The 14,881-nt window shown below is 44.2% G+C and overlaps 1 protein-coding gene across 1 annotated transcript in view; it reads left to right on the forward strand.

Annotated features, from left to right (window-relative positions):
- The first annotated feature begins 1,220 nt into the window (after window positions 1-1,220).
- trdn (triadin) overlaps window positions 1,221-14,881 on the forward strand; it is a 389,006-nt gene continuing 375,345 nt past the window's right edge. Inside the window, exon 1 of the mRNA XM_041187396.1 lies at window positions 1,221-1,660. Coding sequence (XP_041043330.1) covers window positions 1,639-1,660 — 22 coding nt within the window. The 5' untranslated portion in view covers window positions 1,221-1,638. The remainder of the gene's footprint in view (window positions 1,661-14,881) is intronic.

The raw sequence follows: 14,881 nt of genomic DNA on the forward strand, positions 1-14,881 counted from the left end.
TTCTGAACCACCAAGTCCTCACCTCGATGAATCACAGCTCCATTATCACATTTAAAGTTCCAACCCGGCTCCTTGTGTCAGGTTGGTTTCCCCCCATCTTCCAACCTCAGTTAAAGCTGGAAATGGGGAGGTTGAATGCAGAGTTGTGTAAAGAAACTGATTTTTCAAACTTAACCCCCACCCAATCCAGACTCGCCTTTTTTGGTTAAAATTCAGCTCATATCTTCAGTATTGTTAGGTCAAAATCCTGGAACTTCCTACCTATAGCATTGTGGGAACTGCTTCACCACAAGGACTTCAGTGGCTCAGGAAGGCCCACCAGGGTTGAGCAATAAAAGCCAGCCTTACCAGTAACATTCATATCCCAAGGATTAACAAATAAAAAAGACACCCACATACTTTGTTGCGGCTAAATAGGAATTAGGGTCTACTTGAAATGTTAAATTGAGGCCCTTTCTGCCCTCTCAGGTGGACATAAAAGATGGAGAAGAGCGGCAAAGTGCCTGCTGGTGTTCTGGTCAACAAATAGCTCTCAATGAACAGCTAAAATAGATTATCTGGCCATTTATCTCATTGCTGTTTGTGGAATCTTTTTATGAGTAAATTGGCTGCTGTATGTTCTACCTTACAACAGTCTCTACACTTTCAAAAGTACTTCATAGGCTAAAATGTGCTTTAGGACCTCCTGCCGGCCTGAAAGGCACTATATAAATGCAAATCTTTCTTTCTTTCTTCTTATGGTGCAGAGGTGATCTGGCTTTTGTGGAGAAGTACAGTACAGGGGCAAACTGTAAAAAATGCTCAGTGTTGTAGAAGGCTTCATTTGAAAGGTTTCATTTTTCATAAAAAGTGAGATCAAATTATTAATTACTTGCGTGAATAAAGGCAAATGCAGGCAAATATGTCACATCCATACATAAACAAGTAAAAACAAAGAAAAACAAGAAAAATGGGAGCGTTTCTTGTATGATTTTTACCTTATTACAAGACTATTCTTCTGTCTCTGTAAATCCTATTTGGCAGCTGTAATTTAAATCATCAGTGAACATAAAAAAATAAATTAGCTCGGTACATCATACATTGCCTCCTGACACCACTTGTGTCAGGACCCTCCCCTGGCTAAAAAAGGCAATACAGGATAGAGTGAGTATTAACTGTTCTAATAATAAAACTGAGTAATAATGGATAAGGTTACCTTGAGGGAAATATTCCATTATTTTGACTGATACATTAGGCAGCAGTAGATACAGAGGGGTAGTTGCAAGATCTTCAACTGTGTCATAGAGTAACTGTGCTTTTTAGTGTTCTTTCCTGCTTTGCTGTCCCTTGGTGCTGGATTCCTTCAGATACAAATGATTCTAAAATTGGGAACATGGAAACACATTGTGAGACATTTCTATTTTAGATTGAAGTTGATATCTTTATTGCCAGCAACAAGTCTCCAGTTGTGAAAGCTCCTGCTGGCGGGGTGAGGACTTTGCAAAGGACACAGAAGATCTCTACACTACCACAACTTCAAAAGTCTGAGAATCATCCCCTCCTTTCTTATTAGTATCACAGTTCTGAGAAACCAAATTCATCATACTTGAAGACGTTCATTGAATTGCCAGGAAAGTGGAAATAAGAATCTTGGCCAGAATGACTGAAATCACAACTGAAGGTATTGTGAAAAGCAGCAAAAGTGCCTATGTCATTTGTTTAGTGTCTGCTTGGTAAATATATTTAATTTAAAAGCCCCAGGAAAATAATTAATTAAAATATGTTTTATTCTGAAGAAAGATTTTCCTAGTTACTGTGTGAATTGCAAGTGGCTGCATCAGTCAGCAGCAGAATTAGATTACCATAGCTTTCTATAAATAACATAGATTGCACAGCCTGAGAAATTATGAGGGGGCGTTTATTGCTGGTGCATGTGGGGGATGGGCATATTAATATCAGTTACATGAATTTTAAATTCATCAGGGAATTATGATTAAAGCAGCATTGTTGAAATTCCACATGGATAGCAGCATTAATCAGATCACTGATATTTACTTCATCAATTTGCTTGTCTATGTGATATACATCAGTAGAAATAAATAAAGTGACTGTTATGAATTAGAGAAAAGCACATCATGATCTAGTATGCTTTGATTAGAAAAAATGGATCATGTTTCACTCAACAAATATTTTACACTTTTGTTACTTGGAAAGGCCAAATGCATAGTCTAAATTCTTCACATTATATATTGTTTTGGTTTTTCACCAAGACACTTAATAAAATTGTTTGCATTGCACTAATGAATTAATGGTGTAATTATTGCAATAAACTGCTTTTATCAGTATTTTTGCAAAAGTGAGTTTGAATTCAACAACCTGTGAGAAAGAATAAAAATAAATGATTAAGTGGGACAGTCGCACAGGTGCAAGCAAACAGCGATCTATTAATCTCTGTTAAAAACAAGAAAAGCTGAGAATCTCAACCTTCTCGCTTGCCTGATAAAGTGCTAGGCTCACAGCATCCCCTTTATTGAACTGAGATAACTGGTGTTGATAGAGGTCACTACCCTGAGTTTCTCAGGGTGGTGCCCCCAGCCTAACCATCTTCAGTTACTTCATCAATGACCTTCCTTCCATCATAAGGCCAGAAGTGGGGATGTTTGCTGATGATTGCACAATGTTCAGCACCATTCACGTCTCCTCAGATACTGAAGCAGTACATGTCCAAATGCAGCAAGACCTGGACAACATCCAGGCTTGGGCTGACAAATGGAAAGTAATATTCGCATCGCACAAGTGTCAGGCAATGACCATCTCCAACAAGAGAGAATCTAACCATTGCCCCTTGACATTCAATGGCATTACCACTGCTGATGCCCCACCATCAACATCCTGGGGGTTACCATTGACCAGAAACTGAATTGGACTAGCCATATAAATACTGTGGCTACAAGCGCAGGTCAGAGGCTAGGAATCCTGCAGCGAGTAACTCACCTCCTGACTCCCCAAAGTCTGTCTACCATCTACAAGGCACAAGTCAGGAGTCTGATAGAATACTCCCCACTTGGCTGGATGAGTGCAGCTCCAACAACGCTCAAGAAGCTTGACGCCATCCAGAACAAAGCAGCCCATTTGATTGGAACCCCATCCACAAACATTTACTCCCACATCCACAGACGAACAGTGGCAGTAGTGCCATCTACAAGATGCACTGCAGTAACACACCAAGGTTCCTTAGGCAGCAACTTCTAAACCGACGACCATTACCATCTAGAAGGACAAGGGCAGCAGATACACGGGAACACCACCACTTGGAAGTTCCCCTCCAAACCACTCACCATCCAGACTTGGAAATATATCGTTGTTCCTTCACTGTTGCTGGGTCAAAATCCTGGAATTCCCTCCCTAACAGTAATCTGGGTGTACCTAAACCACGGGGACTGCAGGCTCCTTATAGCTGTCAACTTCCCAATGTTTCAAAAATCTATATTGCTCGTCTTTAACCAATTTCAGTGATCTTGCCTCCACAACTCTTTGGGGTAGAGAATTCCAGACGTTCACTACCCTCTGAGAGAAGAAATTCCTTCGCATCTCAGTTTTAAATGAGTGTACTCTTATTCTGTAACTATGTCCCCTAGTTTGAGATTCCCCCACTGATGGAAACATCTTCTCAACACCTACCCTGTCAATCAGAATCTTATACGTTTCAATAAGATCACCCCTCATTCTTCTAAACTCTAATGAATAAAGGCCTAACGGCCGTTCTTGATAAGTCAACCCCTTTATCCCAGGAATCAGCCTAGTGAATCTCTTTTATATTTTTGTCAATATATCCTTTCTTAAATATGGGGATCAAAACTGTACACAGTACTCCAGGTGCAGCCTCACCAACATGCAACCACTTTGGCATGCAACCACTTGAAAGGAGGGAAATCAAGTTGTATCGCAGCATTTAGATTACAGCAACTGATTAGAAGATGAATTTTGAAGTTACACCACAGGAAGCAAATGATTGGAAGAGATGTTAAGCTTTTGGATGCAGGCATAAAATTTAATTGCTGAAATGAGGACCAGAATTTTTCCGTTGGTGAGTTGGGGGTGGGTTCGCTTGCCAATGCGAAAATGACGTGGAATGAGGTCAGGAGGAACCCCCGATGTCATCCTGGTCCATTTAAATATTGAGGAAGGTGGGCGGACAGCGAAATCAGCTGTCCGCCCGACGACCTGTCAATGGTCAATTGAAGCCATTGACAGGATAATTAAGCTCATTAAATGCCCTGTCCATTCAACCTTAAGGCTGGCGGGCAGGCCAGGAGCCTCAGCGGGGAATAGAAAAAACATGAAACCTCATCCACTGGTGGGATGAGGTTTCATGTCCGTTTTAAAAATGTTTAATAAACTTTATGTCCTTTTTATTAACATGTCCCATCTCATGTGGCATCGTCACATGAGGGGGACATGTTAATAAATTTTCTATTTGTCTATTATTGATGTTTAAAAAACTTTCACCAATCTCCCTGAGACAACACTTAGTCTCGGGGAGATGTGCGCTCTTTAGTGCACATGCGCGAAAGAGCGCACTTTGATAGTTGGGGAATCCCTCCCCCCACCCCGCACAGGAAGCACATCGCACTTCCCGTCAGGTGGCCTGCTGGGCAGGCCTTAATTGGCCTGCCCACTTAAAATGGCAGCAGGGCCCGCTTCGGAGGCGGGGGTTGGCTGCCCACCCGCCACCGAGCCGGTGGGGCCCGCCCGCCCACCAAGGGCAAAATTCTACCCAAGGTCTAGAAAAGATGGCTTCCTCAGGATTGAGAACAAGAAATCCCATAACATTATGGTCGAAATTTTATGAAAGGAAGTAATAATGCAAGTCAGTGTAACCTCCACCACCCTCCAAATTGTCATGTAGTGCACAAAGAGAGTGATGTGTTATTGACAAAGGTAACTGAAGGCACTTTTTCCCGTGCATGTCCGATAATACTCCTTTGCTCTTTACTTATCATATTTTCCTCCTGTTATTAACTGATGATAAGCAACTTTTGGAACCAATTAATACCTCTTCTTAACTCAAGACCACTAACCATGGTTATCTGCTTGCAATAAGGTGGTTGTGTTAGCCTTTTAATTTACCTTGTGGTCCAAGAGGTAAGAAGTGGTCAGTAGTTTTGTGAGAAGAAGGTCAAGTGAACAAGAGGTGGATTTCTTGGACGAGATGAACTTGGAGAGGGCATGAGGAAAAATAGGAGAGAAATTAGCAAAAGATGTGGGATGTGGGCAAAAGGAGGATAGAGCTTTTGGAACCGTTGGCTTGTTGGGCAAAGGGAAGGGAGAAAGCATCAGAGGCAGTTTTATGGATGTCCTCAATTTTAGTGACAATTATGTCCTTAGGCTCCTTGGACTTCTTATAGGAAATGAGGGTTGAGGGGTAGCAGAGAAGAGTTTAAGAGAACACTTGCTAGTGAATTAGCTGAAAGTAATAAGTATCTGCAGTGTTTGAAATTGTTTGTACCAATTGGAATAAAAATACAAATACAAATTGATTGACCACATAGGCTTTATTTTTCTAGATCTATACAATTTATTGGACTGAATTGATGAAATGTGATATTTTCATTGTTGAGATAAGTCCAAATGCCTTTGAGAATGCATATTTCACAGTAAAGCATAAGGGCTTGATGTATGGGATCAGCTACGAATGAAGGATACCAACAAACATCAAGCCATTGTTTCAAGGATTGTCACTGACCTCATCACTTTTTGGATCTTCTCCCCATCCCCTCCCAGCTCATTGTCCCCCAAACGCCGAGCCCATTTCTACTGTCTTCCCAAAATCCGCAAATGGGACTGTCCTTGTTGACCCATCATTTCAGGCTACTCCTGCCTCACTGAACTTATATCTTCCTATCTTGACTTTATTTTTTCCCTCCCCTTGTCCAATCTCTTTCCACTTAAATTCATAACTCTTTTGATGCCTTACATCATTTAAACTATTTCCAGTTTCCTGGCCGTAACTGCCTTCTCTTCACAATGGATATGCAATCCCTCTGCACTTCCATCCCTCAGAAGGATGATCTGAGGGCTTTGCCTAGCTGAAGTTGTTCTCTCATTGAATAATTTCTCCTTTGTGTTGTCTCACTTCCTCTGAGTAAAAGGTATTGCTATGGGCAGAATTTTCCCCCCGTTGTGGGGGGAAGTTCAGGAGCAGGTGCGTGGAAGCGTGCCTCCAATCGGCACCCCCCACTGGGGGTGCACAGCTATTTTACATGGGTGTGCCAATTAAGGCCCGCCCAGTGTGATGTTCGCAAGGAAGCACTATGTGCTCCCTGTGCAGGTGGGGCGGGGGTGCGGATTCCCTGAGCCGAGAGTGCGCTCTTTCACGCATGCACGTGAAAGAGTGCACTCATCTCCCTGAGGTCAAGTGCTGCCTCAGGGAGATCCGCTCTATGTTAAAAAAGCTTAAAAACAGAAAAAAAAAAATTCCCTGACCTGTCCCCTCATGTGACACATGAGTTGGAACATGTCCATCACTTTTAAATACACTTTTATTAAATTTTTAAAAACCTACATGAAACCTCAACCCGCCCATGACATTGACAGGTTGGTGGGCGCACAGCTGACGAGGCTAAGCCCCCGCTGACCTGAAAATTGAAATGATGCAGGGTGGCGTCGGGAGTTCCGCCCGACGTCATCATGCGTCATTTTATGGGTCATCGACTGGGAAATCCTGGCCTATGGGTACCCACATGGATTCTAGTTATGCCTGTATTTTTGAGGGGCATGTGGAACATTCCTTATTCTAGCCCTATTCGGGTGCCCTCCCCCAACCTTTTTTCTAATACATCGATAATTGTATCGGTGCTGTTTCCTGCTCCCGCCAGAACTCCTTCCTCCCTCCTCCCACCTTTCAACATAGTATAACCCATCACGTTTCTACCTTCCTTCAGCCCTGAAGAATAGTCACGTTAGACTCAAAATGTTAACTCTGTGTTTCTTTCCACTAATGCTGCCAGATCTGCTGAGTATTTCCAGCACTTTCTGTCTTTATTTCAGATTTCCAGCATTTGTAACATTTTACTTTTATTTATATGAGTGAAAGATAATTATTTGTCCTCATGACCTTATGAAAATAATTGGTTGCCTTTTTTGGCTGCATGCTGATGGATTTCTTACTTCTTCCTGTGTAATATCCTCTAGATGTGGGGATGGATAGTAATCTCTCTTTTCTAATCATTATTTGCTTCAATTTTAAAAAGTTTCTGCATAGCAACAATGTGCTGCACACATTGATTTTGGGCTTTAGGCTGGGCTGTACTGCAGGCCTGCACCAGGTATTCTCAGGCACCTAAAATGAGACTTCAGAATGTTCCTCACCATTGATCACACTTGTAGTTCTGTGGTTTTCACTTTATTTGTTCTTCGTCTCTATCTGTAGTTGGTCTGCTGGAGTAATAAATCAGCACTGCAGGAGAGATAATTATCAGTGGACCATCCTTGTAAATGGTTTTGAGCCATCAGACCTGGAATAAGGACACACAGTGAATTCTCATATGAAAAAAGTGTTGGGACTATGTCCTAGCTAACAGACATTAATATGCAGGGTAAGGCATTTGTCAACGCATACTAGCTTGACAGTGATGGTGTGAAACTCTTTCCTATTAATCAAGTAGAGTGGACTGCCATTATGGGACTTTCAAGTCTATGTGTCCCCTGTCCACTATGACTTCAACCTGTGAAAACCCAGTCTACAGAAATGGATTGATTTGTTTCTCAGGTTGCACTGAATTACAGGATCCACCTGAAGACTGTCGGTGACCTTCTTTTGTGGTGCTGAAATGCTGTCTAACTAAAGCATGGAAGTCTCATTGCTGTCCTGGAAAGGTTTTAGAAGACTGCAGTAGTTCCACCAAAAATGAACTCCTCCATGTATTATCTGTGTCACTGATGAATCTATGTTGCATCTGCTACCACTTAAACAGTGACATTGTTCCATGTGGTTGGATTAGGATCATATTAGGGGAAATTGCAGGGAAAACATTGATATACACATCTGCCCAGCTTTACCATATCAGGAAGGCTCAAAGTAGATGGCTATCAATACTGGTGGATGTTTAAGATTAACAATTTTCTGGTGACCATTTTTTGTACTGGGGTTTTGGTGGAAATCTGCATTGGCCCCATGTCACTACTTTAACTCACAAAACCTCTCAAAAGTAGGCAGCTTTCTACTGGTGTGTTTTACTGCAACTTCAGCATTATTGCCAAGTAGTTTCCACTTCTCAAATACAGTAAAAATGCATTTTAGCTTGGAGTCAAGGCCCTAACTGAAATAAATCTATTGCAGAATTTTGCTATTGATTTATTATAAACTCACTTGGAATTAATTTAACTATTCAGGGCTGGAACCACAGTCATTTGGATGGAATCGTCCCAGATTTGTGGGTGGGAAAAAGAACACTTTGCCAGCTGGCCACAATGGTAGCTTTTCATGCCGTACCGTCCCAATCCTGCCTCATTATTTATGCATACCTGGGAAACACGCCGGATCACTGGTGGGGCATCATCTCATTCACCCGCCCTGCTGTCAGGCCCTCAGTAAACCTGGCGCCATATTTAAAGCATGCCCCTGCAAAGAGGTGGCACTCTTCAAGGGATAGGAAACTGCTGCGAGCCAAAGGGAGGAAACGTGTTGCCCCAGATTTAACGACACTTCCCTCAAGTGCCTACTGGACACAGTGGAGGCCCACCACGAAATCATCTACCCCGCTCTGGGCGAAGGCCAGCAAGCAAGGTCACCGATCCAGCATGGGAGGCAGTGGCAGTGGTGGTCAGCGCCAATGCCCTGCAAAAGAGGACAACCACCCAGTGCTGAAAGAGGATGAATGGTCTCCTCCATTCTGCCAGGGTAAGTCGCTTTTCTCATCACTCTCAACTCACACAACCACAAACCCATTACATATCCACAGGGATCTCACACCTCAAGGGGCAACACTATAAACCCTCACACACACCCACACATCTCCATCAGGCTCATATTCTTTCGTGCTCACATCCCAATCCCGTCCATGGCTCTACTCACCACGCAAACATTCCATGCAGTGTCATGTGTCCTGCTCACACTCTCTCCATCTGTTTTTATGCAGGAGAAGCTGGTTCGCAGCAGCAGGGAGAGGTCCCAGACCGGGACTGGAGTGGCCTACATTAGAACCCGCACTCACTTTGAAGACCATGGCAGTGTCCTGACTGGTGAGGACATGGACCTTGCCTGCAGCGATGGTGGTCAGCAGTAAACACCCATGTGATGATCCTGCACCACGTCATCCCTCTAGCAGCACAAATGCGAGTGCTGTCTCTCCTGCTTTTGACTCTGCTGCCATGCACTAGTCATCTCTACTTTGGTTCACAGGGAGCTCTGCCAAGCAACCAACACCCTCAGCCAGAGAGTCCCCTCAGCTTCATCCAGTTCCTCACTTCCAGACAAGAGGACAATTACCCCATTGAAGAGCTGGAAATAAGCACCCTGGAAGGCCCATCACAGTGCTTACCCACACCCTCCACCAGGGCAGAGACACTCACCTTGGTGGGACCTAGATCTATAGTAGGCTCAAGTTCGCAATCTGGTGGTCACCGCATGGACATATGTCTGCAACAGGAACTGGCAGATTCAGCCGAGCTGCCCGGCACTTGAGGAGGCCTGCTGGGGAAGAGGCATCTATAAAGTCCAAGTCAGATGACAAGCCTCTGGATTCAGCCTTCTAACTCATCGTGGAGAGTCAGTAGAAGGTCGGGGAGCATCACAAAGAGTTGTTGGAAGCCCTCCACAGGGTGGCACGTGAGTTGGAGGAGTGTATCCATCTGCTCTCTGATGTGGTGGTGCCCCCATCTGCATGTATGGAGTCTCCATAGGAAGGATGGCAGATGCCATGGAGACTCTGGTCAGCAGAAAGTGGAGGTGTGTGCAGTCCTAAACTCCATCCCTGTAGCCATGGGTGAGTTCCTGCAGTGGCAACACAAGAGGGAAATGAGGCACCTCGACATCCCTCCAGGTGCTCCCTCCCCTCAAGGAGTTAGGCTGGACTCCTCAGGTACCCATAGGGAGGTGAAGCAACAGCAAGACACCCCTGGGTCATCCACTCAGGAATCTTAGAAGTGGTCCTCTCCCTTCGAGACCACTTTGCCTGTGAGGGATGATTCTGGCGAGCAGGGCTTATAATGATATGCAAAAATAGTAAAATGAAGTTCCTGACTTGCAGTGGCAGGGGAACCTGGCCCGCCATTGAAGGTGATTGTAAACTGGTTTCATGATGGCATGAAACCGATTTTTGGCCTTCCCACCATATTGTTTGCTCTTGCCTGCTATGATGCCTGACGCCAAGGGGTATGGAAAATTCCGCCCATGTGTGGCAATCGTGATCCATGATTTTTTTTTAAGCAAGTTGTACGAGGCTGCTCTGAACTACTTTTGACCAGTTTTTGAATGTGCTTCAACTGCTCATATACAAGCCTGACATAACCCTATTAATTTCTGGTGTGTGATGTCCCACTCTTTTAAACTCCAGTACAGAAGTGGCATGCCATTGCATTTTACTCAAAAAACATGAAAATCACTTTTCATTTGCTAATCTAGTGATCCTTAATACTTCACTGTGCTACTATCTGGAATAGAATTTTAGTGTCAAGGCATGCAAGATTGCTAACTGTATATATAAAATTGTACTCCATATATTCTATCTGACATAGCAAGGACAAATTTGTCAAGATTTATTCCATTGATCCAACTATTTTTGGAGGTTAATCACATCCCACTTATAATTATATAGAACAGGAGGACTGATTCAATGATCATGACTGCAATTTTAAATATAATAATATTTAAACCTCTAGATTAGACCACTAAGCCTAACTATATGATATTTTATCTAACTATATTTTATAGAGGATTTATTGCCAGTTCTGTATAATCTTGTAAGGGACGTAAGTCCAAAGTTCTGTTTATACCATGTGGATGTTATGTATGCAAAGAAAATCTATGGTCTGAATTTTATGGTGTTGGAGTGGGTGCGCGGCGACCCCAATCTTTTGTAAAATCATGCAAGAAGGCATCGGGAGGGGGTGTCCCAACATCATCACACCGTTGCACGATATTACGATTGGCAGGCATGCGCGATCTCAGGAGGGGCCAACTGGAGGACAAAGACAGTGATCCTGTTCCACATACCGCAGAGAACAACTCAAATGCTGGGTCTGAGAAGGAGCTGGAGGAGCCCCCAGCTGAGGAGGAGGTGGTTGGTGAGGATCTCCCTGGGAGGCAGGGCGACTAGGGAGGCCTTGATTCTGAGAACTTTCAACTAGGCATCCAATGCAAGGAGTCAAGGCGATGGCAAGGAGTGCGTCGCCTTAATGATCTTTTCTGATGAGACAATCCTGTCACCCTTAAGTCAAGGCACATGCCAAGGAAATATAAATCAACCGTGACAATTCCTTTTGAGATCATAGTGACTTAAACTTTGGTTTGCGAATGCTACATCTTGGTCAGGCTGTGCGTTTTGGAGCTCCAGCTCAAAGCAGTGCTTACACTCCGCATGGACTCCTCCATGACAGAGGCCATGGCATGCAGGCCCTCAGGGATATTTGTCAGATCTTCCCACGCATCCCACTGGACATCCAGCATGATGGACCACTCCGGAGGGTCATCATCTGCCTCGGACTCAGCATTGTCCTGGTTTCCAGAAATGCTCCAGCTGCAGACACCCTCTGGACTCCCTGCCTCTGCCAGCTCCTCAGGTGTGTGTGATGTGCCCTCACCATTGTGTGCTACCATCTTATCCGACATGGTAATGCCCGCCGTCATACCTGTGTCTGCACTGGTGCTTGATGCAGATGGAGGATTTGACACGGCGTATCTGTGAGTAGCTTCTCCTTGGGGGTCAAGGGGGGGGATTTGCGGGGTCCCTGGGGTCTGCCTGGCATCATGAAGATGACACAGCTGAGGGAGGGTGAGAAAATATCAGTAGCAAACATCATTATGAAATCACAGTGCATTCAGTCTGGTTGTTTCTCACAATGGGCAACTGCCTCACAGAAGCATTGTGAAATGGACGAGCCACAGGGACTATTGGTTTAAACATCTCAGTCTAAAAGCCACTGCCCTACATCTCATATATCCTTTCCCAGTCTCTTCACTGTCCACTGGACTCTTACCTTCCTCCGAGACCCCTGCCTCTCCATGACCTGTGGACCTGGCTCCACGCTTGCAGGCTATCTCCAGAGCTTCCTCTTCTGCCTGCGTCAAAATCAGAAGGTTGGGCACATCTCTACCCATTCATCCTCGCTCTTGAGTGTTATGACTCTTCTTCTCCTGTAAGGATGAAAGTGCTTCCATTTGTTTCCTCCTCTACATTCCAGGCCATACCAGCTCCACCTCCTATCACCCCAAGAGGTGCAGGTACCCATCATATTGGCACACTTCATCCTTGCATACATCCAAGTTTACCTTCAAGATCATACTAACTCAGTAATTTTCATGATTTCCTGCAAGAATTTCCAGCCCTGATTTCAGTTTTCCAGTTCAAGTAATCGGGAGCTGTAGCTGTCATATTGGCATCTGATGAAACATCCACTTTGGGAGCCGCCTCTCTCTCCCTGCCAACTTTTTCTCACTGCCTCTACCACCACCACCCCATCTCATTCCCGCCCCCGCTTGCCACTGCAGTCACTCCCTTGCTGCCTGTCCTCCCTGCAGCTGCTCCCTCACTAGATGCCCTATTCCCCTGCAACCACTCCCTCGCTGCCTCTCCTGCCTACAGCCTCTCTCAATGATGCTGCTCCAGTGTTCAGGCCTCAGGCACCATAACTCCCCTTCCTACTGCTCACTGCTTCTCCAATCACAGGCTGCATCTCTCCCAATCTTGTTGCTGAAAGGCTCACTGGTGAGCCTAAAAGCTGCAAGTGTGGAAGAGAAACAGCCTGTAATTGGAGGAGCAGCTTCTTACAGAATCTGTCACTTTCATGACTTTCCCTGTTTGGTCACCCCTGTGATTGAATTTTCCAAAGCGTTTCCGAGGCTTTCAGAGGTGAATTTGCCTGCCACCCCCATGTATTTTGAAAGCTGATCCTATGATGTTGGTAGGATTGTGATGGTATTTTGAGCAAATCATGCATTATGTCAGTATCAGATGACATAAAGACAGAATATGTTGGTATTAGGAAATAAGGATAGTTTAAATAAATTATATTTGTGTTTGTGGGTGTTATGAATGAGGTTTTAGCTTTAATGTTTATGTTTGATTTGTATTTCTGTGTTTGTGGGTTAATAAAATGTCAAGTTGAGTTTTAGTTTCACTTTAAAAGGTGCCTGCATTTCTAATGAGAGTTTTACAACTCTAAGCTAAGTAAAGCAAACAAAAGTTAAAAAAACTGGGCTGTTGCCTAGCAACAGGGGTCCAGTGAGGCAGATCCCCCCCACAGTCACACACAGAAGAAACTAGAAACACCAGTTTGATTTGGAAGCTGTTTGAGTTCAGTTGGTTTTGAAGACTGGGGAGACTGGAACAAAGGGGCCAGATAGCCAGTCCCAAGCTAAAGAAAATACCCCAAAATCCAGGGAAGTGGATTGGGAGAAAGTCCCAAGCAAACCTCCTAGTCAAAGGAAGGACAGGAACCTGGAAAAAGTTCTGTTAAGTGAAGTTAAGAGTGAGGGACAGAGAGAAAGACTCAAAGCTTCAGATTTAAAGAGACAAAAGCTGCAGAAAGCAGATTTAAAGTGAGGACAGCTTGCAAGAGGCTAGAAGGCCCAAAGAGACAACTGAAGGTCTGTAACTCTTTGCTATGGGCATGTGAAGTAGTGGTGTACTGTTGACATCTGAATTGGTGAGAGGGAGTGCGTAGAAGAAAGCTTGAATGCATGTAGTGACCCAGGGGAGAGGAACATCAGAAGGAGATGAACCCTTGCAGAGGGTGTCTGAGAGAAAGCATCGGCTTGGGAGAAGATTCCAAAGTGAGTTCTTGGAGAGTGGAGACTGGAAACTCTTGTGTGAAAAACAGAGTTTAGTGAGGCTGGTTGGCTCACGATGACAAGAGTCTGAAGGGAGTTGATGAGAGACCCATAACATCTGGTTGAGGTGGCATCTGTCTCTTGGTTTCAGAGTGTGGTGTGCCTGACCACAGGTCACAATTGGTTTACATGGGTGTACCTATGTATAAGATAGCTTTTGCAACTTGTGTTATGCTTACAAATCTATGTTTACCTGTAAAGATATAGTTGTGGGTGATGGTGTATTGTAATATAGTTCATCTTTTCTTTATGCTTTTGTTAAAAGTTCATTAGTTGACTTGTTAGTGACACTGTTAAGTTGCCCCTCTCCACGTATCTGAACAAACAAAATTAAAGGTTAGGATCTATCAAGCTGGGTTCCTCTCTGGGATCAGCCTTGTCCAGGGGTAGCCTCAGCTGGGATCATAACTCTAGAAAAACTCAGCTGATCTGGCAGCATGGGCAGAGAGAGAGATTTTCCAGCATTTACTGTTTTTATTTCAGATTTCCAGCATTAGTAATGTTTTGCTTTTATTATCAGATGATAGCTGGACCTAAGAAGGGTCAAAGTTAAGTAATTTTTGGGGCTAGGAGGAGCAGTAGTTCTTGCCCAGTTTCCATAAAATAACCATGGGTGATTGCAATTCCATATCTCCAGGATGACCCTCCTCCCCAGAGATTGAAACCTCCTTTAGAAAATTTACTTACATTCTGTTCCAGAGGCTTTATATTGCTGCAGCCTGGCTGCTCTGCAGAGTTCGATATCCAGCAACAGCCAGGCAACCTGATGCTGATTAGGTCCATTCTTCAAAATGGATCTGGCCTCCCACAAGGACTATCAGCTGCCAGCTACAACTCCACTGACCAGTTGCC

This window comes from Carcharodon carcharias, chromosome 5, assembly GCF_017639515.1.
Source record: "Carcharodon carcharias isolate sCarCar2 chromosome 5, sCarCar2.pri, whole genome shotgun sequence".
NCBI lineage: Eukaryota > Metazoa > Chordata > Chondrichthyes > Lamniformes > Lamnidae > Carcharodon > Carcharodon carcharias.